Here is a 26087-nt window from a genome sequence, read left to right on the forward strand (position 1 = left end):
ACCCAGTTGCGCACAGGGCTATCCGTGTACATTGCCTTGGATAGAAAGAGCGTCAGCGAAGAGTGATATGGGTTGGCGGGAGTATGGAACAAGCTATGGGGGCGGAGCGGTGGCTCTGTGGCTCAGGATCCGCGCCTGTGCCTGAAAGGCTGCCGGTCCAAATCCCGTGGCTGGCAGAGGAATCCTACTCCGTTGGGCTCCATCAGCAAGGCCTTTAACCCCAACTGCTCCAAGGGTTCTGTATGATAGCTGACCCTGCGCTCTGACCCCAAGCTTCTCTCCCTGTCTGTGTGTCTCATGGAGAGCAAGCTGAGGTATGTGAAAAGACACATTCCTAATACAAGAAATCATATATGGCTAATCAAGTAACCTTATCTTATCAAGAAGCTGAGATCCTGGATTCATGAACTGTTAACTGCCAAACAGCCTAAAAGGGTCACATGGCCTCCTCACATCTGTACCCTTTCTTATATTCTTTTGCATCTTCATCAAATCTCACCTGACCGGCTCCAAGAAACCAGGGAGGGCAGGCTGGACGACGAGGCTTTGATTGGAGATTGCTAGCAAAAGCAGTTCGCTCCTTAGAGAGGCCATTGGAGAGGAGGATTGGCAGACAGCTCTGTGCTATAAAATTCAACAGCGACATCAACACCTCCAGCCTGGTGTGAGGATTCATAATGCTGCCTCTTGGTACAACTGACATGTCCTACTTACTCCAGGCTCATGAAAGGTCCCAAGACGCTTTTGTGAGTGGCCTTTAACCTGCACAGGCTGGATGTCTTAACAGCAATCTGATTAATCAAATATTTCCAGTCTCATTGGAATATCCTAAATATTCTCTCTCTCTAACCCTATTCTTTTGTGTGCAGACACAGAATGTCTGGTGCTACGGCACGGTCTTAATTCACAGCTGCTGGGCAATTGTTCTGGAGATCTTCCTTACTCTTAGGGATTAATGACAGCTGTTCCTCTGTGTAAATGTACATTGATCCTGAGTGCATTATTATTCCAGTAAGTGGATGGCAAAACAGAAAATTAGCTACAACTTGTTGAATTCTCATTATCTTTAAAACTTTGCTTTAAATTTGCAGCAGTACTGCAGTGTCTGCCTGGCATTATCAAAAATAAACAAATTGGTAATACAAGACGTAAGCCCTTGTCCAATACTTGCTTTGAAACTCGTTCTTTTGGGAAGGTGTGATTTGCACACGCTGACAATATTCTCTCCGGATTGTGTGGGATCAATATCTCCACCACAAGCCACTCTCATTCCCCACACTGGAAATCCTGAGGTCCCATGCTGACAAGCTACAAAGAAATGAATAAAAATAATTTGGTTTATAATCATAATAGGATAACTGTGTTAACACTGCTTTTATATAACTAAATTCTTGCACTGAAAGCTTAAGGGGAACCCAACAAAGACATTAATCATGGATTATTTATCAAAATCCATTTTGAAGACTGCAATTCTGTTTGGCTTCTGTGCCACAGACAGCAGATCAATTCTTGTATTGCTTTAAAAAAATCAATAGCGGAGGACGTTTTTTTTTTTCTCCTTCAGTCTTTCTGCTGATGGCAAGGAAAAAGCAGCTTCGCAGAAGGGGCTGAGCCGAGCTTCAGTCCGACCCTGTGCCCTCTATTGCAAAGTCATGATTGCTGTTCCTTCTGCTTCCATAAGCAATGCTCACGATTGTCCTTTCTCATCAGGAGGATCTCCCTGTGTCCTGATACGAGTCGTCGCTACGTTCTGCGTCTCAGTAAAGCACAGCACGGATTACCGCGTGCTGTCTCCATTATTGTTTCCATGTACCCTGTACCCACCCATTTGCTTAACACAGGTCTTGGAGGGGATCGTAAAGAATATTTCTTTTTACTACACATGTCAGCTAAACCAACCACGCTCTGGACACAGGAGGCGTTAAGCCTGGAGGACACAATCAGTCAGCTCAGAAGTGTCTGACCACATAAATAACACATCACTGAAACCACGGACTGGAGCTCTGTGACTTAAGACCAGCCTTAGCCTAAAGATACAGGTTTCATTTAGCCTGGTCAGTTTCCTGTTGTGGGAAAAGCTTTCATTTTTTTGCCTTTTCTTAAACAACCTGAAAATATTTCTAAGGAAGACAGGGCGGGAAACAGGACATGATATTCTACAGCAGCTTTGAACATTCTCTGTTAATTTACCTTCTGTTGAAAATAATTTACAGTATTTTAAATTATAGATGAGATCTGGCACCTTTTCTTCTGAATGTACAGGTACATGGTACTAGACCTTTAAAATTATTATATCAGAAAGGTACATCCAAGAAAGAAGATTAAGGAAAATATTACAATATCCTTTCTATAGATAAAATCACTGTAATATTTTTTTGCACAAAACACTCCAGACAATAATTTCTGATTCACTTCCATTGAGCCTAGAACTATTTGGAAACGAAAACCTCAGATTGTAGATTTGAATATTTTAAATAACTTTTCAAAATTTCTTTTCACCCTTGATTCCATATGGAGGAAGATACTATGATAAATTAAAGTTTGGTAAAGGCATAGTAAAGTGAAATAAAAGCACAGTGACATCATGGTAAAATAACAGTAAAGTGTAGTAAATCACAGAGACATCATGGTAAAGGCATAGTAAAGTGAAATAAAAGCACAGTGACATCATGGTTAAAGAACAGTAAAGTGCAGTAAAGCACAGTGACATCATGGTAAAAGCACAGTAAAGTGTAGTAAAGCACAGTGACAACATGGTAAAGTCACAATAAAGTGCAGTAAAGTTCATGATGAAAACCAACTAAAGTGCAGTAAAACACAGTGAATTCATGGCAAAAGTGTGATTAAGTATAAAGCAGAATGCCTTGGGAAAACAGAAAATAACATGACATGCTTATCAGAGGAAAGCTGTCATGAAAAAGGTTACTTTATTTCTTGTTTGTTACAAGCTCACTTTGTAGAATCTTACTAGCTGTAGGACAACAGTAGATATTGAATTCTCCCAGGGCTTTGTCTCCTTACAAAGCAATAGGAAGACGTATTTATTGTTGTTCATCACCAAGCACTGTCCAGATTGCTTCTGAGTCATTACATTCAGAGAAGAGAGAGGTCCTGACTGAGTTTCTGAGTTTTTTACTCTTATATAGAAAAGCATTCCAAATAATTAAATAGACAGCAATCTAATGTGCTAAAATGTTACTGTTATAGAACATTTTACCTTTGCAAGTTGAACATCTTATCATAAAGCTGTAAATCTAACAAGCAGGATGAGAGAGATTAATAATACTCAAGTACTGCCTCAGATCTATAGGATACGTTTCAGAAATAAAAGAGGTGTTTCAGAGACAGAGAAAGAGAACCAATGCATGGATTTACCATAATTATACACATATTATACTGAAACACCCTCTTCTTAATTTTATCATTCAGAATTAAGTCTCAAATTATCATTTTTAAGTGAATTCTTATTTCCACACTACTGCTCAGAACCTACTGTACATGATTCCTATTTCCTGCTCTCAGGACACATTCTGCTGTTATGATATGTTACACATTTAAGTCCATTATCACATTGAGTGTCAGCAACAATGACATTTGAACACAGAGCGAAAACAATAATAAATATAAGCATTCCATTACAGCTGAATTATTCCAGAATTCATCCTCAACGTTACAGTTTAATGGCTTCATTCGTCAATCTGTTTATAACTATTAATTCAACACAAAAGTCACATCACTTATTGTAATCCTCAGCAAATGCAGTAAAACATGATAGAAAATGGACTTAAACATAAACACAAGCCGACACAAATCATACATAAATACCCCCACAAACACACACTTATAGAATTCCAAAGCTTTGAAGCTTCTATTTCATAATCATTCATGCTATTGTTTATTTAGGACTCATATCTCAATAAATCATTCCTTATGAACAACCTGCTAGTTTGTGGCTAATAATTTTAAATTCAGATTCTCTTGTGAAAGTGTGAAAGCCAGCACAAACTGTTCCCTCGGTCACTGTAATCGCATGCTCCGCAGTAAAGTTAGGGAGCAATGCCATCATCCGCTGAATGATGAGGCACATATTCATGGGAAAGACTCCCCCATTATCGCTAGAATAACAGCAGCCCCTGGCAATGGTAAAGCGGTGTGCGAAAAGGGTGATCACTTCACAAACTGCTTCATTTTGTGAGGAACAGCTAACAATGATTATTACAATAACGACTCATTTACAGCAACACTCTAACTTTATGACCTCAGTACTGTGAGACCCAAGAGGAAGGCAGAAGGACAGAGCCGGGCGTGCTTACCTCTCCGGGTCTGTCTAATCTTAGGGCTCAGCATGCTGTCCGTCCTGAGCTGCGATCTCCCTGGTCTGCATGCTGCCTCTCAGCTCCTCGGTACCCTCGCCGCGGTGCGCTCCATCCTGCCCGGCGCTGCTCTCGCATCTGGACTCTCCCAGCAGCCACAGCACACTCCTCCGGCCACGCCCACTCGCATCCCGGGAGCCGCTGTCTCGCACACGCTCGCCCGAGCCCTCCTGCATTATTTATCCCGCCCTGAATTAATTCCACTCCAAACCCACCATTAAGTGCCTGAATGATTACTGTCAATAATTCACCAGAGCAGAAACAGAAGAGCCAGGAATGGCTTCCTCTTTCCTTCCCTTAATTGGCTATGCACTGTGTCTCCTTCTCTCCCTCCATTTACAGTGTATATAATGTACGTATGCCTTTAGAGCACAGCAGGAGAGGCTAGTATCCGGTTCTTTTATCTGCCTCTCTCGTCTTGCTGGATAATGGCTCTAATTGTGGCAGCAATCAAATCGGAGCCGATCTGAGGACCTGTGCTCGGCTCTCTCTCTCTCTCTCTGGGAAGGAGGGAGCGGGGGCCGGATTCCCCGCTGCAGCGCGGCGGAGAGCTCCCGGAGCCATGAAAGGCACCGGCCAACAACTACACTACACACCCAGGACTGGAGTTATGTGTAAGCCAGAGGAGCAGCTCCTCAGCAGCCCGTGGTGCCCCGGGTAAAGCCTGGCTCCACCCAAGGTCATTGGTGCCTCGAAGGGGGAAGGAGCAGCGGTTCACCTGCCCCGTGCCTCGGGCGGCGCAGCGGCTGCTTTCAGCCGGACCTCCCGCGTCTCTGCGGGTCTGTTCTCCGCTCTCCTCCTGGCGCGGCTCTGGCGCGGCTTGCTGGGGCAGATTCACAGGGAGACACGTTAATGCCGGGTTAATTTGTGCCCCTGCGTCTCTATAAAAAAGGACTGAACCTGGCTCTTCAGGAGGTTGCATGAAACAAAGCATGAATTTATTCGAAGTGAATGTAAACAGTGTTTAACTGTTTAATTTTTTGGTCACTGTAACCATGATAGCCCAATTCTAGGAGGTAGCTGCGTCAGCATGTGTGGGCTGCAAAGGAGCAAGTGTTTCTTTTCTTCTCTTTTCAGCATGGAATAAACCTTTACTTGTTCCTTTGTAACCCAATTCTACCTTGCCTTCCTGCAAGGGGACTGGAGCACAGAGCCCTGATGATAACAAAATCATCTGATGAACATTAAATCAAACAGCCCACCGTCAATTTATCCAGTGATATAGAGAAAAAGTGTCAAATGAATGTTCTTGTTTTGAATAATCTACAATCTGCTGTACAGTACATTTTAAATAAGCCAATTTAGCATATGTCACAACTTCTGGTAAAGGTCAAACGTTTAGCAAATTGCACATCCATCCCTTATCTGATATCTTATTTCTGGAAGCAGGGCAGTCAGAGCCTATCCCATCAAGCAACAGGCACAAGGCAGGGTACACCCTGCACTGGTCACCATTCCATTTGAGGGCAGTCACGAACACACCCACACCTGGGCCAGTTTTCCCAGAAGCCAATTAACCTACCAGTATGTTTTTGGACTGTGGGAGGAAACTGGAGCACCCAGAGAAAACCCACGTGAACACTGGGCGAACATACAAACTCCACACAGATAGCACCCCAGGGTCTGGAATTGAACCCAGAGCCCCAGCACAGCAATGCTAACCACATCACTACCGTGCTGCCCAAATTTAACATTGTACTGTAAATCATTAAATATCCTTTCACAAATGCTACCACATACTGTACATACACAGTGCAATACAGCACATAATAAAGATATTCAAATTGGTATACTGTGCATTGAGGTGTACAAGTAACTATTGGCCATATATTCTACCAAATATTCTACCAAAAATTACATCTACTATAGATTTTCAGTTTACAAATGAATTGGCTGAAACAAATTTAAAAAACAGACATTACACCATACAATTCAAATAGTGGATATTTATGTAAATTGTTGTTTAAAGGGCATCATATTTCCTTGTAGGAAACGTTGGTGAAAAGTATGTCAGAATCACCATGCAGAGTTCCAGCAGCATTAGAATGGCCTTTTCCTACAATTTAATACTGACTTCCCGTAAATGCTTTTACTTATTTAATGACGTCAGGCAGCATTCGAGGTTTATATCAGAGGCACTGTGCCTATAAATTTGTGATTTGATGCAACCTCTGTAGTTTCCTTGTCAAATAAGATCAGAATGAAGTCATGGAACAGAGCAAGAGTGTATTGATTCTTTTAAATGTTCTTTATTATCTAAAATATATTGAGAGGCATTAAAAATGCAACAAAAGAGTACTCGAGCGAATGGCGTTTGTTGGGTTTTTTTAATACCTCTCAGTGCAGTTAATCACTTGACTCAGACTTCATTGATGCTGCTGAAAAGCTACATTACTTATAAAATGGTGAAGGAACAGAAGTTCCATTTTGCAAAGAGCGAATGTCCCCAGGGTAGCACGCTGGTGCAGTGGTTAGCAGTGCTGCCTCATAGCACCTGGGCGCTGGGTTCAGTTCCAGGGGTGCTATCTGCATGGAGTTTGTATGTGGGCCCCCTTGTTCTTGCGGGTTTCCGTTGGGCGCTCCGGTTTTTTCCCCACAGTCCAAAGACGTACTGGGAGGTTAACTGGGAAAACTTGCTCAGGCGTGAGTGTGTGCACATCAGTGTCCAGTAATGGACTGGCATTCCCATCCAGGGTGTATCTCACCTTGTATCTGTTGCTTTCAAGGATAGGATAAGATAAGATCACTTTATAAGCCATATACAATTTCTTGCATTAGGAATTTGTCTTTTTGCATACCCCAACTTGCTCTCCCTGAGGGAGGCAGACAGGGTCAGACATTTATACAGCCCCTCTAGAGCAGTTGGGGGTAAAGGCCTTGCCAGACACAGGATTCGAACCGGCAACCTTCCGGCCACAAGCGCAGATCCTTAGCCACAGAGCCACCGCTCCGCCCGACTCCATCTCTCCTGTGACCCTGTACTGCATGAAGTGTTTAGAAAAGGGAGGGATGGATGGATGAATGACCCCAAGAACAACAAGCAGGCAATGATCTTGCCAAGCTGCACGGGGGCTGTAGCTGATGGTGTGTGCCTCTCGGCTGGGAAATCCCTTGACAAAACCATCTGTCAGAGCGGCTCGCTTCCTACAAAGCCAGGAGCTGCTCTTCCACAAATTAATGCAGGGCATACAATAGCCTGAACACCAGACTTGCAGTGCAAATCTATTTCTGTATCGCCTGTAAAATATGAGGTTCGCATCACCGAAACTTTGTGGACATAATATCAGCTGCGCATTTAATGGGATTCATGTATTCATTGCTACATAGATATGAAATATGGTTAAATCAGAATCACAGTTGTTTCACCAATTTGATCTAATTGTGCTTCATGAGAAGGGAAGTAGACGTATGTTGTCATTCAGTTTAGCTTAAATCACAGTTAAAATGCTATAATTAATACATTTATAATTTGAAATCAAAAGTCAACTATAAGAAAGCAGTTACAGTCATAACAATATTAACACATCCACAGTATGTGCAGAGAAACTGCAAATAGGACCATGTTTTCCTATATTATTATTAATAAAAACATTAATAACAATAAAGATGAAAAAAAGAAAACCTATCATTGGCTTCATCATCCTCATGTTATTTAAATGTACATTTCTCCTACTTCAGAATATCCTTGACGGATCTTTTCTGAATACACATCTATAAATACAAAACGATGTTTCCAGAAGCTCTATATAGACTTTTATCTCTCTCTGCGATGGGACTGTGCACAGATAAGAATGGTTTTCTGGAGCAGATAGTGACTTGCAACAGACACAGAATTACCAGGAAATTCTGAGCCAGAATAAAACTAGATTAACGTAATATGTGCAATTAGATTGAAATATTATTCAATTTACTAATGGATGTGGAACAATTGAATAGCTGACTACCAGAAGATGCAATGCTTCACATGAAGATGCCTGTTAAAGTCCATAACAATGATTCACTGCAGGCATGAGCAGAAAGGCTGTCAGTTGGTATGGAGACAAATGTTATTATGAGCCAGAAGGCTGCTGCTCTTTAAACTCTGCCAAACCCAGCTGGCGGATTCCTCAGGCCTTGATAGTTCCAGTTACATTACAGGCAACGTAAAACATATTAAACGAGTGTCATAATATCCCGGCTGTAAAAGACATCTATAAGGGATGGAACAGTATAAAAATTTGCTGACTTAATTACCCAAACATTGCGTTCTTGGAACAAATGAATAGAGATCAATTATTGGAAATCAGACGGTACTGGACCCCTTCCATTAATGGCTGCAACACCTCAGAATCAGGAAGCTGGGCTTGATGTCCCTGCAGTTACAGTCTGAAACACAATTAAAATCTCTGAACTCACTTGACCCTGCACACTGCGGTTTTAATTACGTTAATACCACTATTGGAACTCAGATCAAAGACGAACCAGCAATTCCAGGAGATGATATCCCAGGATATGGAAATGGTTAATTATTAGCAGCCAACAATGTAGCTGGACAAAGCCTGCTGGAATAGCACCGTAAAGGGAAATTCCCAGGCTGCAGGTAGGAGTGTCTTCTCCTGGGTCCCCAAAAATGCAGGAATGCACTCAGTTTCAAAGACATGGAAACACCAGTGCAGTGTCAACTGATTTTCTAGCCTTTTCATGAATACTTTTAATAGTTTTTAAATTCATTTTATTCTTGGTTTCACAAAGCCAATTTTCTGGGTACATTTTCAAAATGTAGTCACGTTTCCTACAGCTAAGGTTTCTTTTTACTTCCTCCATGCGTCTTACATGTGTAAAGCACTGTGAGTGTTTGAAAAGGCATTATAAAACTTGTATTATTATGAAACAGCTAAGCTACAATTATTATTAACCACTACAAAAAAAAAGATAATAACAATGGTAGCAAAACAAATACAAAGAAATTAGCAGAATACATTTTATGTAAGGCAGCTTGCTAGGGTCACAATCAGAACAATTCCTTGTGTTTCTACACACATGTAGAAAAAGCTTTTTCTCCTCTACTCACAAAATATAAATAGATTACACTTTCTCTGACACATACTTTCTCTGGGTCTCAAAGGATAACGCAACTTAGTGGAAATAATTTAAACAGTACAGTAGGGGGTCGCTTTTAATGGCTTTGCTGTGTGGCTTAAAGAGCAAAGCAAAGAAAAGAAAGCAAATAATTCACACTGCTTCTCAGAAAGGTACTGTAATATGAAAATCTTGTTTCATTTGAGGAAATATGTGAACAGATTTCGAAAATAAAACAAAATAATCTAAAAAATGTACACAAATTTCCAACAAAAAAAAAAACATGTAATTTCATATTACTAAAAACCGAATGGTGTAAGTGCACTGTACACATTTTAGAATTAAAATGGGTCTAATGCATTCCAGTTTTGGAAGACAGTAAAACGCTTTGGGAAGAAATCCATTAGACAAAAAAAGCTTCCTTGTGTCATCAACCCTCATTCATGTTCAACGTCTCCAATATCAGTATCAGCCGAGACCTTCACTGCCATCTGGAAAACGCTATTAAAATTAGACATTTCTTTTAAAAAAATCCCCATTAAAATATTTGTAGGTGTAAAAAACTACATTCCTGCTTATTGTTCCAGTGCTATTCACAAAAATAGGGACAATTCCTTTTAAAGAACCATGAGAAATACGAGTTGGCAGCTTGGAAGCTTATATGAAACTGTAGGTTTGTTCTTAACACACCTGTAAGACTACAGCACAAATTGTGCTGCCAAGCTGTTTTGTCCCTGAATAAAGGACATCCACTGACCCCACCGAGCCCAGTTTTACCCTGTTGAGGGCAAGTGTGATCAGTCAGCTCCTCCCTGTGAGGGGCAGTCCATGGACAGGGCCAGGGCGTCCCTCAAACTCGCCAGCCGCTCGTGACGACAGGAGCGCGGAGGGGTGGGGCTCGAGTGCACCCCAGCAACAGCCTCCGTGCTGGTGTAGAGGGAGGCTCACCCCTCTATGCTGAGAATCAGCCACCCGAAACAGATTTACAAGAACCCACGACAACCTATTGATTCTAACGTACTTACTAATAATGGTTCAAATATTTACGGAGGCCTTTTGATGAAAATTGGCAGTCCTTTTGTCTTCGGCCAGAAATGTCAAGATGGCCCTGCACTGTCGTGTCCAGGAGAGGGGCTTGCCAGGGTGTGGCTTGAAGTGTGTGGTGGAGCCCACTGAGACGGCTCCAATCTGCTCCTTGAGAAGACAGGCCTCCCAAACTAAGGTCAGGAGGTTCATGACGGTCAGAACCAGCACCCACACCTCCTCGGTCAGAACCGCCGTGCACACGGTCCAAAGAGGCTGACTGTATTTCCGATGGAGGTAGCACAGCGCCGCGAATATAAAGATCCCATGTGCGACTGTCAGCTCCAGTAGAAAGATCAGGAAGAGGCGATGGTTGTTCTTGGCAATGCAGCGGTTTAGGAAGAGACAGTGGTGGTCGAACTCAAGCACACAGATGTTGCAAAGTTTGCAGTGCTTGCACCTTTCTGGCTGGAATAGCTGCGGACAGGTGGAAAAGAGTTTTACAAGCGTGGATATCACCTTTCTATCGCGAGAGAACAAACCTGCACAAAACAAGAAATACTACTCGAAGGGGTTATGCCAACCGTTTCGGAGAAGAAACACAAGTGCATCATGGGACGTGACCTTGACGTGATCAGTTGTTTATCAGTCAAGCAAACTTTAGAGAAAAAAAGCAGAAAAATTCTGAATCACAGTCCTGCTAGATATCTGTACAGATCAGTACTGTTTTGCCGTCATTTGATTTCATTATTGAGCATGTTTGCCCGAATGGCTGTGTAATTAGATTGGCTGCCTCTGCACTGAAGCCCACAGGGTCTCGTTCCATGACGTACTCAGTCGTTTGAAAAAGCATGCTTCTCTTCCAAAATGACCGCTGCTTGCTAACTTCCACAAAACAATCAACAGGGCCCTCCCGACTGTAATGATAAAGATTCTGTAAAACAACGAAATCCAGTAAAATCTCTTGGAGATCCTGAAGAGTAAAGGCATTTACGATTATATCAAGAGGTGTATACTGTATCAAGCCTTTAACCTCCCCGGCAGTAAATTACGTTTATTTGACATATTACATAAAAGTAAATCAAATGTGTATGACCTTCTTGAATTAGATAAACCATGTGCTCTTTATGTCTCTTCAATAACATTTATAATTTTTTTTCCCATATCAGCGTTAATGTCAAGACAACATCATGCTCATGAGACCTAGTCAGGAGAGGCCATCAGATGAAGCCGATTCCCTGGCATTCAAGAAACAGCTGGAAGGCCTCAATAGCCTCCTCGCATTTGTATCCATTCTTTCAGGCTGTTCTAGCATAGAAAGAGTGAGACTGTTCCAGGGGTGAGGTTTGTGGACAGGTGGCTTAATTCCTGTAACAGTTTACAAGAACTGAAAAGCTGTTTGGCAGACGAGAGCGATCAGATCAGATTACTCAGATCAGCTGGATGAAAATCATGTCTTTCATCTTATCTGCAACGCAGCCAGGGCTGGTGACAAATAAAAAAAAAACAAAGGAAGGAAAGCTTTGACGTTCCGGAGAAAACTTACAGTACCTCACAGTAGATGCAAAAGTTGATGGGAGTGTGGTCTGCATCCACAAGGTCTGCAATCTTTGCAAACTGTGGGTCGCTGTCGGCCGTCTGTAACTGGCCTGGGTCTCTGGTGAGGAGCACCCTGAAGATCCACAGCGTCCCTGCGAAGTGGGTCACTGACACCAGGAACAAGGCGCTGGCAGGCCAGATACGTGCCAGAGTCAAGGACCTCCTGAACTTCAGCGTGCTGTACTCAAACCTGTACTTGTTTCATAGTCCTGTCGCTTACCCGAGCAGACGAAAAGCCACAAAAATGTATGATTTATGAAACGGTGTAAAAATAAGAAACATTCGTCAAGTTGAGGACAGAGGACTCCATTCAGTTTTACCAGTCCCAGAGGGCCTGAAAGCCCTGAGCACATACAGTATATACTGCATTATTTTGCCAAATCAAGTATCATTATATTGGTGCAATCAGCTGAAACCTTATACCAGGTTCCCATGACAGCAACTGGTACACTAAAACTGACTAAAAGAGTCCATCTAATCTACTAGAACTTAGAGTTACAAACAAGAGGGCATGACTCTATCCAACACTGCCCATTACTACACTGCACCAACTGCCCTGTCCAAGACTGCCCTGCACATCGTGTAGATGAGGCACTTACTGTACTTTGGTGTGAGCAAGCAGAGAAACTGAATTTCACTGAGGCTGAAAAGATCACTAGGGAAATAACAACAGCAACACGATAAATGCTGGCACACTTAAAGGGACTGATAGACTAATCGATAAATAATATTTCTCACTTGCAAATATGGATCTAAAATTAATATTTCTACTTCATGCGTAAGCAACTATGTTGAGATGCCTTATTCATTAAAGAAACTGATCAATGTCCACTCCTAACATATGTTAAAACAAAAACTGAATATTTTATTCAATGTGACAGAAGGACACAAATCCAAGACATAAATGACTTTTAGCAAAGGATATCTGGCAAGATTTTGCCAAAAAAGCAGACCAAAGAATGGAAAATGCCGGCTGCCAGTGTTCCCAGGTATATAGGATTAGGTGACCTGAAACAGAAAAAGTGAAAGGTAAACTTTCTATATTGTGTATATGGAAATGCAAAGATCATGTTCTGACTGTGAAGTTTTCACTGACAGTGCTGTCTAACTCTCTGCTCCACAAGCTCTCTAGGGGCTGCCTGATATTTTCTTAGATCAGATACAGAGGCATGGAGTCTCTTATCCAGGGTTTGAAGCTCGCTCTAACGAGCTCCATGACTAAGCTGTATGATACCGTTAGCTTAAAAAAAAATCTTGACTACAAAAACTGGGTTTGGAGACACCATTGAACTCGGAGACACCACCTTCAGCTTTATCTAGACTTGAGTGTGGTTCTCTGCCGGCCACGATACCAAAGTCAGCTGCTCCAAGGGTTCCTATCCTGGTAATGGGGACCCACACACCTGCTGAGCTTTGTTCCACCTGAGCCTTCAATTAAAGGGGAACTGCAAAGCTATTTTTCAAATTCAGGGTAAGAAAGAAACAACATTGATGAGTCAATTTCAAAGCACAATAAAAGTAAAATGTACACAGTAACTTGTAAAAACCTCCACCTTACATCCCCAAATAGACTTAATTTCCGGGTATGCACAGCCCCATTTTCTGTGATTCAGAAAGAGGCAACAAAACTAATGATGTGTTACAGCCTTATGACATTGTAAACAAGCAGACTTGTGAATACATCTCTTTTAATTCAATAGAAATATTGCTCTTGACCTTGAGATGGTTTTGCGGACAAATATAACTTATTAACTCTGCATGCAGATCACAATGGAATATTTCTCAAGTGAAATCCCTGCTGCACAACCTGTACTTATTTGCTCATGCATCACATTACATTAGTCATTACAGTGACTAGTGAGCAGGAAGGGCCGGCTCACGTCACAAGTCGTGGGACCTCTTGCTCTCGCCCGTGGAAAGACCAGAGGTTTGCGACCACATGGCGACTTACAGAACCTTCACAAAGGTTTTGGGCTTAATTTGAAATGTGTCCATTTCTTCTGTACCACCAATGAATTTATTTTGTTACTGAGATTCAACAATCGGTCTGAGAAATTGGGACTGCAGGTCCCCTTCAAACAGCTGGACTCTTAATGGACCCAACAACAGGGTTAATTTAAACTCTTCCCTTTTTGTCAGATCCTAAACATGTACTGTAGGAAGATGCTTTTTAACTAGTGTATTAGTTAAAACCCATGTGACGTGAATCCTACGCACCTCTGATGGCCGCTCATCCTGTGGTACTGTGAGAAAATGACTCTTCCAAGCCAAGGGAATATGAGGCCACAGAATATCCCCCCATATTTCCCCAGCAGAGCAGCAACCAGCAGGACCACAGATCCACAGACACCAGGAAACAGAAGAGCCCAGTAGTAAAACCCTTAAAACAACATGTAAAACAAGAGTGAAGAAGAATATCTGAATAATTATTAAAAAGGAATGTGACAATTTCCCATATTCCAAGTCAATGATGAACATTTAGTGAGCATTCTCTGGCACTTCAACCAGCCAGCTTTATGGTAATATGCTGCCCTCTAGTGGCGATGAAGGAAAGATTACCTTAACTATTGATGGGCCATCTCTAGGATCATTTTAAAAAGTAGCCAGAGTAAGACCCATGGCTCAAACTCTACAGATCTGTGCTACCATGTCAAGACTGTTCTGTGTTGATGTAAATTACTGGAGATTTGTGCAACTAGAAACATCGAATGAATTAAGAATAAGATCAATAATTTCAGAAGAGTAAAATCATTAGGCTTCTATTAACGTACTACAGATAAGCGATCAATTAGAAGCTATGCGTATACTGTAAAAAGTCACATTGGCCATGAATATTTCTTACCATAGGAAGCCTTGGGTTTCTGATCCACCGGTTCATTGACGAACTTGCGCAAAATGTTTGTTAGCTGCTGATGTCTACAATACAAAAACACACAACAGGTGCTGTATCTCAGCTGAATGCTGCTTTTTAGGTGCAAAAACACAATCAATTTTACTACAGACAACACTGAGCAAGGGGTGCTCTCACAACCCCTGGTTTCAGAGAGGCCAACGAGGAGCAGACACTGCCCAGCACAGTGCATTTGGTCTTTACGCCAAATGAGTTATCGCTCTCCTAGTGAAAACAGGAGAAACCCATAGCTACAGTTCCAAACAATCAATCAATCAATGATTGATTGATTGATTACTGATAGGGTGCACGAGCACCCTCCTATCACTTTGCACACTCAGGACACGTATGAACAGTGCTCAATACATCCTATCCTTGTGTTCCTTACGCACAACCTCTAAGTGTATTGGAAATAGCAATTGCATATTTTATTGTATCCTAATCTCAACTTCTGTCCTTTTACTCTTCTGTCCCTCTTTATCACGGATAAAGCATTTCATTGCCGACAACACCGCTGTATGCTGTTCTGTTCGTGCATTGATAAATAAACCTCGACTGATCGATTGTAACGGGTCTTTTTGTTCTTCTCTACAGGACACACACTCTGTGCGGTTGTGTAGTGGCTCAGAGGTTTCAGTGTAGCAGATGCTCCAACCCCAGCTTAGGAACCAGGCGCGGGGGGGCAAGCCTGTCCTGCGCCCCGACGGGCAGAAGCGCTCTCGCACCTGTACGTCGCTCCCTGCCCGGAGAGGTCGAGGGGGGTACGTCCGTTCCTGTTCTTCAAGTGCAGGAGGTGGAAGCCGGCCTCCTGCAGCAGCGCCCAGCTCACATCTACAGCGCCCGCCTCGGCTGCCGTGTGCAGGGCCGTCCCCCCCTGCCAGTCCGCCGCCGCAGCCGGGCACCTCTGCACAGACAGCCACACCGCGCCCGTCAGTGCTCGCTCCTCCAGCACCCAGGAGCACCCACTAGACTAGGGCTCGCGCGCATTTTGAACGGTAAGGAATATTTTCAAAAGCCGGGATGAAATATGTACAATACAGTGCATCCCCATCTCTGAATTGGCTTCATCACTCTGCTCTCCTCCCCACTGATAGCTGATGTATGGTGAGCGTTCTGGCGCACTATGGCTGCCGTCGCATCATCCAGGTGGGGCTGTAAGGAATTATTTTTTTATTACTGTAAGATCATGGCCTACTAGACCACTCAGCTGCAGTGTGTGAAAGCTCAGGCCCAAAAACACCAAGTCACCGATTTTGATTCTGGCATATTTGCATTGCCTCTTGTAATGCTTTGACTCGCAATCCCTGCTGTAGAAATGCTAGGGAGTCACAGCACAGTCCAGTGCAGGTTTGAGACGAGTTTAATTGTAATGGAAAATTGCCGTTTCCGGAGAGCACTGAAGGAGACACACACAAGGTGTATTTCTGACAATGTCCTAAATTACAACAGCTTTACAGAGGGGCTTATAGTCTTAGTCCAGCCTTGAATGCGGGTGTAAGAGTCTGCATTCTATTTATGTCCCACCGACTGTTCCCGGTGATGTTGTCCCACCTTTCAGCTATGTACATCGAGGTGTCATGTACAACAGCAGGTGTCCATTTAAAACTCTCTCAAGCCAGGTCAGAGTAAGATTTCTACACTGCATTTAATAAAAGATTAAACCTGGATCACTGGTACCCTTACAACAGCCGGAAAAAAACTGCCCAGCGGACTTGCCAGACAGCAGCAAGAACGCCTGGAGAATACCTACGTTATTCCTCAGCAGGTACTTCACCACATCGACGTTTCCAGTTGACGCTGCGAGATGAAGCGGAGTGACCGCGAACTTATCGGTGTCGGAGAAAGAGAACCTGCCAGTCTCCTCCAGGTACCGTATAGCAAATCTGTAAGCAGAATAATAAAAAAAAAAAGACGTCCCGATACGTCAGGGGCCGCTACAAGAAAGCGGTCTATCCTGGTGCTTCCTTCAACCCACTGACGACCCCTGGAGCACAGGGCCTGAAGCAGGACCACAGGCACGTGCACATACAGTACCAGGGTTAAACGTGTACAGTGAGAAAGACAAGCACCCACTCGGGCCGACGGCAAGCATGGGGTGACCGTGCAGCTGAGGCAAGGGCCACAACTGATGTAACAACAGGTTATGGTAATGACATCAGAGATACTTAAAATGAGGAGAAAGCCGTGTACAAGGAACATGCCTTAAGCGGCGATAACAACTTACATACTTCCCCCGGTGACTGAATAGTGAAGAGCTGTCTTCCCCTGCTGGTCTACGAGGCTCAGGTCGGCACCGTGCCTCAGCATCAGGTGAAGGACAAAGACATCGCCGTGCCTGCCAACGACACACAGGGCCAGCCCGGCAGTCAGTCCAGGGTGTTCCCCGAGAGCCACTTTTGTGAAATGGTTTTCAGAGTACAACTTCAAAGAACAGGGCTCTTTTATATATTTGTTAATGCACGACAAATTGGGGGAAAGGCACGCAGACACTGACCTGCAGGCGAAATGAAAGGGCGTTTGTCCTGCATCGCTCGGTGTGTTGGGGTCAGCTCCACTCCGCAGCAACAGCTCTGCCAGAGTCCTGTTCCCCTGGTAGGCAGCATAGTGAAGGGGAGTGAAGCCGGCCCAGCCTGGACACAGAGAGATACACAGAGCAGTGAGGGGAGTGAAGCCGGCCCAGCCTGGACACAGAGAGATGCACAGAGCAGTGAGGGGAGTGAAGCCGGCCCAGCCTGGACACAGAGAGATACACAGAGCAGTGAGGGGAGTGAAGCCAGCCCAGCCTGAACACAGAGAGATACACAGAGCAGTGAGGGGAGTGAAGCCGGCCCAGCCTGGACACAGAGAGGTACACAGAGCAGTGAGGGGAGTGAAGCCGGCCCAGCCTGGACACAGAAAAGACTTGCCAGCACACCGCTAGGACACCTACAGTAGAGACATTCTTATCTTTACTATTACTGTTGTACTGATGTTTGATGAGTGATAGAGTGCCTCTTTTCAGCTGTACATGTAAATACAGTGTCCTGGAGGTCCCACCTTAACTTGGTGCTCTGGTTCCTGTTGATTCTGAAGATGTTTAGCAGTCTGAAGCTGTTAACACCTTTGATGATTTTGCAACCTTAAAACAGTTTGAATATTTTGAATACCTGAAGTCTCTTTGATGTTTTCTCCATTCAAGACTAAAAAAGGTCAGTTTTTTCAGCCTCTCAGTGCAGGGCATTCCTTTAAGCTCAAGATTGTACCTGGTTTCTCTTCTCTGGACTGTTTCTAGAAAAGCAATGTCTTTTTTGTAGCACGGTGACCAAAATTGTACACAATATTCAAAATAAGACCTTACTAGTACACTGTAATCCACATATTTTGACACAGAAACCTTTGATTTCAAGTCCTACATTTTTACTATACAATATATCCAAACATTTTGTTTTTTATTTCTTCTCTACATTGCCTGGAACACAAACTTGATATATCAAAATAAATCTTTATTAATATTCCTTGTTGATTATACAGTGTTTCCTAATGCTCATACTTTTGTTATCATCTGAAAACAAGACTAGTTTACAGACAAAACCAAAATCTAGATCACTGACACAGATTGGGAAGAGCAGTGGTCCTAGCACAGATCCCTGTGGGACTCCACTAGAGACATCAGCCCAAAAGAATTCATCACAAAATCTATACTGTTTTCCAAGCATTAAATAAAGGATATACCAAGTTTGATAAATATAAAAAAATACCCCAGAAGATTCTGTCAAAAAATGTCACATAATTGAAACATTTCCTCCAAAATGTATCACTAAATGTCAAGAGACATTTTTAAAAGTTAAAATAAAAGCTTACATTATAGGAGCTTTGCATTCAAAAGTCATGTATGGTTTGGGAGTAGACCTACTGTAGTTAAAGCCCTCTTGGATTTCATTTCAATTATCACGGGTGAAGCTGAAGAGCGAATACAAACCACAGTATTTTCCCGGTTATTAAATAAATCAGGAACTGTGCTGAAATCGCTCCAGGAATATTGCCAGCAATAAAAGGGGAAGTAAAACACATGCATTACTGCCAATAACGAGCAATAGCAGCTAAGTGCCAATCCACCCGTATAGACCCGGCGATAAGAAATGATCAAATAGGTTAATACAGAATGAATATCAATGCAGCTTCTGATTGTGCTTTGTACTGTACCGCTTAATACATCCTTACCAGCCCCCGTCACGGAGAACCGAGTCTCAGACAGTAGAGGACAATGCACAGCACAGGGGGCTCGGCTGGACACAGCATAGACTCGCTCACTGTAATCATACAATCCCACCCGGTCGGCGCACAACACAAGCACAACCCAACGCAGAGACACCGGACCCACGGGCCCACGGCGCACACGCCGCTGTTCAGACTCACCCCGGCGCGCCAGCAGCGAACGGTCAAGCTCCAGGAGGTACGCGCAGCGCTCCGCGTCTCCCCTTTGCACTGCGTCGAAAATGTCGCTGCCCGCAACTGCCCCGGCCGCCGGAGGAAGCATGTTCAATGCTACAGTATATCACAACAACTTTCAACATTAACAAGGGCTTATTACAATGACGTGTGTGGAAGGAAGACCAACATAAATCGATCCCCGTGGTTTCCAAAACTGTTGGCAATTGCCGCTATTGAACAAGGTAGCACTGATTCAATATCGATTAAAAAAAAGCGGTGAAGTGGACGGGGAATTTAACGGGTAATGCTTATTTAAATTATCTATATACACATAGGCCCCGCCCCGAACGTACAGTCGCGGGGTCTGCGCCGATGACGATTCGAGCCCGTGCTGACGTCACACGTCATACGTCACACTCCAGGTCCAGCGCTGCGGGTCGGGGGGCGCTGTCTCACCAGCGGCAGGAGGGGGTCCGTTGTTATATAGCCCTATCGAGGCCAGGATTTGTGATGTCCTTGCAAATAAACCGTTGTCTAATGTGTCTATCAGTTATTATATTTCCTGTCCCTTCTGTAAATCTGCTTTTGTTCCAAATTTGCTATTTAGCGATCCGAATCACCTTCATGCATCTGATGCAGAGAAAGCTTTAATGCAAGAGCTTGACTGTGAGCGACGTCCAGAGTATGTTCCTTTTCTCCAAAGGAAAGGTGTTTTCCGGTAACTTGGTTTTGCTCCCAGCTATGTGACACAACCCAAAAGAAATGAACCCGGATATAAAGATCCCAGACGAGCTCCGAGAATCTTCTTGCTTTCATTCTTTTCAAAAAATAGTATGGTATACTAATAGCGTCAGGTATATAAAATGTCAAATATTGCTAGGCACACGGCGTGTATTTATTTTTCGTGCCTTGTGTAAAATTACAACCGGAAGGACAGGGCTTCCTTGCGCAAAAAGAAGGATTGCGGGGGATGATGATCTAGTAATCTCGTGATGGAAAAGTTCCTTATGGCACACTGAAGACCACGAGCGAAAGAGCAGTATAGCTCGTTCGCGACGCTGCCGTGACTGAATCCCCCCGTGTGGGAGAGGGGTCTGGGCCTCGTGACGGGCAGCAGCGGCTACCTCGCGTGTCACGTGCAGATTCTGCCGAGCATCGATCACAGGTGAGACATCCACTGCGGGCGACGGCGTTGAAGGAAGCATCGATTAACTTTATGTCCGGCACGATAATAAGTTAGATTGAAAAAAAAGCCAAAGGTATACACAAATTAATATAGAATTAAACAGAACTAAAGGCGTCAGCGTTCACATTTCAACACGCGCCGCGAGTGGGGGATTATTAAATCAAGAATTACTCTTCGTGAATGCACGAGTCATTATGCACAGATCGAGGTATATTCAGGCTGTTCCCAAAGCCAATTCCGCTAGATGTCGCTGTCGATTAATTTGTTTCGCCTTTACCACTCAACCTCGTGGAATGATTAAATCAAAGTTATCGTGTTTTCGTTAAATGCCACCGTGGACACGTCCACAGTGTGCTTGACCAGTGAGCACTTTTTTGTACGGCTTAAATGTTTTAGGAAAAGTGGCCATGCAGTGCCCTAGGAAAGATTAACGGTTCAAAGAAAGTCTTTTACACTGACTGCTGTGCACTTTGTATTAGCACACTCCTGCTTTTAGAAGTGTCTGATCTCTTTATCCTCAGAGACTGGCACTGAACTGGTGCCCAAGCTGACAGGGCGGAATGTGGGGTACACCCTGGGTGGCACAGCAGGCCCTCACTGGGCACTCGCACACACTCACACACACATTCCTGCTCACAAGCGCTCACACACAATCTCTCTCTCATACACCCCTTCCTGCTCACACACGCTCACACAATCTCTCCCTCACACACTCACACACACATTCCTGCTCACACACGCTCATACATTCTCTCTCACACACAATCTCTCTCACACACTTACACACACACACAATCTCTCTCTAACACACTCTCACAATCTCTCTCATTCACTCATACACACATTCTCTCTAACACGCACAGTCTCTCTCTCACACACTCACACAATCTCTCTGACACACACACATTCCTGCTCACACACACTTGCACATTCTCCCTCACACACAATCTCTCTGACACACACACACATTCCTGCTCTCACACACACTCGCACATTCTCCCTCACACATACATCCACACATTCCTTTCTAAAACACACACATTTTCTCTCACACACACTCACACACATTCCTTCTCCCAAACGTAGGAGGGGCAATGTAGAGACGCCAGTTAACCTGAGCAACATATCTTCGGACTGCAGGAGGACAAACACAGCACCTGGAGAAAACCACATCAACACAGGGAAGAGCACAAACACTGCCATTGCAGCAAACCTCTAAAACTAACACACCGAACTAATCTAGAGCACTCATCAAACAGGCAGCTTTTGCATACTGAAATAGATGTGCCAGCACATGAACAGCTGACAACCACAACTTCTGAGCTGTGTGGCCGGACTGTAGCTGTATAGCATTTGTAGAGTGATAAGCAATAAGTAATAGGAGAGCTGGGGTTATCAGTTCTGTTTCACAGTCTCTTCTAACAGAAACTGGAGGGGCAGGGTCTAATGTCAAGCTGCATGTGTGCGCTTTAAAAGTGAGTGTAAAACACTTTGAGCGTAACAACTGATCTCTTCACTTCTGCTTTTCCTCCCAGGAAATGAAGCACATGATTTAGCGTGGCGGAGTTAGGAGTTATTAATTGTACAAAGTTCACACCCCCCACACGTTTGAAATATTTGCTGGATGAAGACGCGGCCGGCACTTGTGTTGGTGAACAGGTTTTGAGGTGTTAGAACAACAGGACAGTCCTCTGCAAGACTTGGCCAGCTCGCAGCAAGCCCAAGACAGCAGCAAGATGAAGCACACAGGTGGGCTGATTTTCATTTCTGTTTTCTGTGCAGGGGGGTGGTGTGGACTGTCAGGCGGCTGTCTGTCAGCTCTTGTGTCCTGGGCTCAGTTCTGGACAGCGATGGCTCCTGTGTGGCTTCTGCATTTCTCACATTGTCTTCTGCTTTCGGTGGCTGTGACTGTACATGTCATGCCTCCTGCTTGTGAGTAATAATTAGGAAATTAGGATCCAGAGAGTTCCAGATGCCAGGTTCCTTTGTCCTGCCTCAACACAGCCTGGAGAGCAAAGCAAAAAGATATTACCAGCAATCTGGTAAACTAAAAATCCGTTCATAAAAATTAAAGTTTATTTTTGCATTGCCCAAGCAGTATGGGGGAAAAGTTTTCTTAAAATAAACCAAATGTTGTTATCATCATTCATTTGGCTCAATCTTCTATCCAAGGTGACTTCGGGCTCCAATGTAAATGAGTAATATATGATAGGCAAATAGTGGAAGTTACAGAAATGTAATGAGTGGCCTGTTTTCACTTTCCCAATGCTCTCTCATTTGTAACCTTTGCTATGTCGATATATAATGCAGTGTAGTCCTATAGTAAGATTACTGCATTACACAATGCAGCCGAGCTGTAGTAGTTTGTTGCCAATGAACATGTTTCCAGAGTCATTAAGAAGATGAATTACATTTCGTAGTTACAGTGTGTTGAAATGTCTCCCCGACAGTAGTGTGTGTGTGGTTGGGTGACCTCAAAGAAAAAGAATTATCCTCCTACCCCTTTAGCACAGGAAACAATTAGACAGCCAAATATCTGCTTGAGGTGTGATACTAAGAGCTGACTCTAATCTCTGTCAGTCTCAGAAGGCTGGTAGCTATAGTAAACAGCAAGAAGAAAGAGAAAAACGGTTTTGAGAACTGTTTGTGTGTTGTAGGGTTGTAGAAGTCTCTGGAACAATCGCCTGAGCCATGTTGTCAAAGCCGAAACCACCTAGGGAGATACTGTACCATGAGAAGAAGAAGGAAGGATAAGATCCTGGAATCAATTAGCCAGTAAAACCCAGTTAGCCAGCCGGACAAGATGCGCCCCTCATGTTTGTTACCGTTCCTGTGTTCTTATACTGAAGTGTGCAGTAGATGAATACAGGGGTGGAAGAAATTAGAGAAGTGAAGACGGTTTTCTTATGACAAAACCTTGATTTTTTTTTTTGTTATTTAAACCCACAGTATGCAGCCACTGTATTCGGTGGTGATTTTAGCGTAAAAGTTGGAGGCGCAAAAAAAATCTAGGCATTTCTGCTTATACTATTTTATAAGCCAGGTATTTTGCTGAAGCAAAGGCCTGCGTTGTTAGATGCAAAGGCGTCATGTGTCCTTGATTGGGTGGTAACCTGCCTTACAGAGAGGCCACTAACATTCGACTTCTGTGTTGTCAAGAGAAAGCCCTGCGCGAGTCATGCAGCCAGTGAGCTCAGAACGGGGAGAAGATTCCGAGGTGGAGATTCCCAAAAGGCCTGGAGATTCCCAACAGCACCAGGGTGTCCAGGAGGCACAGGAGCAGGACTCCGCTATGGCACAGCCAAGACTGAGCGACGAGCTGTTGCGCTTGGAAAGAAACAGTCAGCTTCCAAAGGAGGAACGGGAGACAAAGATACTTGACCTACTGCCACTTTTTATTGAGGTACTACACAGAACACCAATGTGTAAAAAGTACATAGTATCCAGTAAGTGATAATAAAAAGTAAGATGGCAAGCGATATACTGAAAGTGATATTATTTATTATTGGGCTAGTGGCAACAGATATCCTCTGTAAAACGTTCATAGAACACAAAGGACTGATGTTAAAATGCACCTGCTTTGGGTGCAGAATGAATATTTGTGTTAGATATCAGAGAAAAGCTCTGTTCCTGTTCCTTTCATCATTTATTATTATTTTAATTGGGGTCGAAAATTTAATAATAATACACAAAAAGTATGATCTCACTTCACTGTGTCTTATTGAAAATCGCTATTTGCTTTAAAGATTTGGGTCAGAAGGGGAAAATTCAAGATTTCTGTGTGTTCTGATGTGCTAGCAGACTTATTTCTAATCACAAAAGGTTTAATAATAATAATAGTAATAGAGGACAAACATAATAAAACAGTGAGGAACTAAAAAGATAAGAAATCACGACCAATAGGTCAACAGTTGACAAAAAACATTTGATAAAAAATATTTGACATAACTTCCCATGCAATCAACAGTATATGGCCACTGTAGAGACATTAAGAGAATTTCCTCTTTTATACCTGTTGTCAAATGCCTGTGACTCCAGATGCTCAGTTTCACTACATTCACTTTCTTTTCTTGCAGGTTGCTGAAAGCTCTTGTTTACAAGACCACGTAAAGAACTTACAGACCTTTGCTGGTGAAGTTGCCCAGATGTTGGTAACAGATATACAGGAGAAGGTTTCAAACCGACCTGCAGGTATGTATTGTATTGCTAACTTCTGCCAGTGTTCACATGGGGTTCCCTCTGGTTAGTCTGGTTTAGTCAAACTGTCCAAAGACATACTGGCAGGTTCATTGAATCCTGGGAAAATTGACTCTGGCGGGATTGTGTTTGTGTGTGTGCCCTGTGATTGACTGTGATTGACTGTATACCCCGCCTTGAGGTACACTGTACAATACCTGTTGAGGTACATTGTTATTGTACTGTTATTGTAACAGGAAAGCTCTGGCTTTTCAGTGACCCTGAATTGGCTGAAATGGTTAGAAACTGGACGGATGTTTCTAAAAACAGAACAATACTCTGAGTTTAAAATTAAGTTGTCTTCTCTTGCTTGACCTGTGCCTACCTGTGTAAACCACTCTTAATGTTGCACTCGTTCTATTTCAGAATTGTGCAACATTCCTATCTACCTTCTGTTTTTCTTGCAAGAAGCAATCTAATGTGATGTTGATCTAACAGCTAACCTTTTCTACATCATTCTGACTCCCTATATGACACAAGGAGTTACTAAACAATTAAAACATTTAAATGCCAGAATATTGTTACAAATTGGGGGTTACGAAAATAGTGAGTAACAGGAAATTGACCAAGTGGCCGAGTCAATAAGTAAATTAAATACAATGTAATACAGCTTTGGTGAAAATAGTAATTCTGGCACACTTGGTAAAAACAAATATTTACCACCAATAACAAATACAAGCACTAGACATAGAAAACAAACCAGAAGCATAGACCACCCAGAAAAACCTCAGTAAACCAAGTATTCAACTGTTAAATAATGCCTACAGAGGCCCAAATAAGAGAGAAGCTGCCTTTTAAACTAAATGTAATACAGCCCGTAGTTAAATCTCTCCCTCTGCAAATCCAGATGCCACAAAATACAGCAAATGGGAGCTTATCTCCCTAATCTAAAAAATAGCAGCAGGAATGACCATTTTTAACCAAGGTATTCTACTCTCAGGAAATCTAAGTTCCCTAAATGCCCAGAATAGCAAGCTTAGCAAGATTTAGCAAGGTTCAAGTACTAAGGTCCAATCAGGTCCTTTTGGATGATCGTGAAGTAGGGACTCTCTTGTCTGAAAGATGCTTGGAGTTTCCCTCCAGTTTTCTCTCTCGCTTATGGTTCCTTGTTTTTTTCTTCTTTTCCTTTCTCTCTGTCTTCATCTGATTTTTTATGGTGTGTTTCTGGAATGTCGATTGACACTTCGTCATCCTTTCATCATTTACCCAGGAACTAATTAAGTACGGCAAACCAAAGTAAACTTTCTGATTACTTTGATCACAGGATCTGGACCCCCTACATCTCAGCAAACATCTCACCTGCTTTGAAGCT

At 43.2% G+C, this 26087-nt stretch overlaps 3 protein-coding genes across 7 annotated transcripts in view; 1 reads left to right on the top strand and 2 right to left on the bottom strand.

Moving 5' to 3' along the window:
• arhgap22a (Rho GTPase activating protein 22a) overlaps positions 1 to 4878 on the bottom strand; it is a 42429-nt gene extending 37551 nt beyond the window's left edge. Inside the window, exon 1 of the mRNA XM_088634472.1 lies at positions 4314 to 4878. Within this exon, the coding sequence (XP_088490598.1) occupies positions 4314 to 4347 (34 nt within the window). The 5' untranslated portion in view covers positions 4348 to 4878. The remainder of the gene's footprint in view (positions 1 to 4313) is intronic.
• A 2773-nt stretch (positions 4879 to 7651) lies between these two features.
• On the bottom strand, positions 7652 to 19857 carry LOC148661148 (uncharacterized). 2 transcript variants are annotated; one of them, XM_088634482.1, is made up of 10 exons: positions 19339 to 19857; positions 17438 to 17573; positions 17168 to 17278; positions 16694 to 16826; positions 15669 to 15847; positions 14896 to 14969; positions 14271 to 14433; positions 12987 to 13061; positions 12006 to 12204; positions 7652 to 10931 (listed from the first exon to the last, which is right to left on the bottom strand). In XM_088634482.1, the coding sequence occupies exons 1-10, from the start codon at positions 19457 to 19459 to the stop codon at positions 10467 to 10469; spliced, it is 1656 nt and encodes a 551-aa protein (XP_088490608.1). In that variant the 5' UTR covers positions 19460 to 19857; the 3' UTR covers positions 7652 to 10466. The 2 variants fall into 2 exon arrangements, with proteins under 2 accessions (XP_088490608.1, XP_088490607.1); XM_088634481.1 differs by having other exon boundaries at positions 17438 to 17828.
• Positions 19858 to 20322: 465 nt separating this feature from the next.
• Positions 20323 to 26087, top strand: part of wdfy4 (WDFY family member 4) — a 67937-nt gene continuing 62172 nt past the window's right edge. For 2 of the 4 annotated variants that reach the window (XM_088634475.1, XM_088634476.1), the window contains exons 1-4: positions 20323 to 20518; positions 22075 to 22288; positions 23701 to 23942; positions 24616 to 24730. In XM_088634475.1, coding sequence (XP_088490601.1) covers positions 22276 to 22288; positions 23701 to 23942; positions 24616 to 24730 — 370 coding nt within the window. In that variant the 5' untranslated portion in view covers positions 20323 to 20518; positions 22075 to 22275. The remainder of the gene's footprint in view (positions 20519 to 22074; positions 22289 to 23700; positions 23943 to 24615; positions 24731 to 26087) is intronic. The other 2 variants (XM_088634478.1, XM_088634480.1) reach the window with 1 other exon arrangement.

This window comes from Lepisosteus platostomus, chromosome 6 (genome assembly GCF_059453375.1).
Source record: "Lepisosteus platostomus isolate fLepPlt1 chromosome 6, fLepPlt1.hap1, whole genome shotgun sequence".
NCBI lineage: Eukaryota > Metazoa > Chordata > Actinopteri > Semionotiformes > Lepisosteidae > Lepisosteus > Lepisosteus platostomus.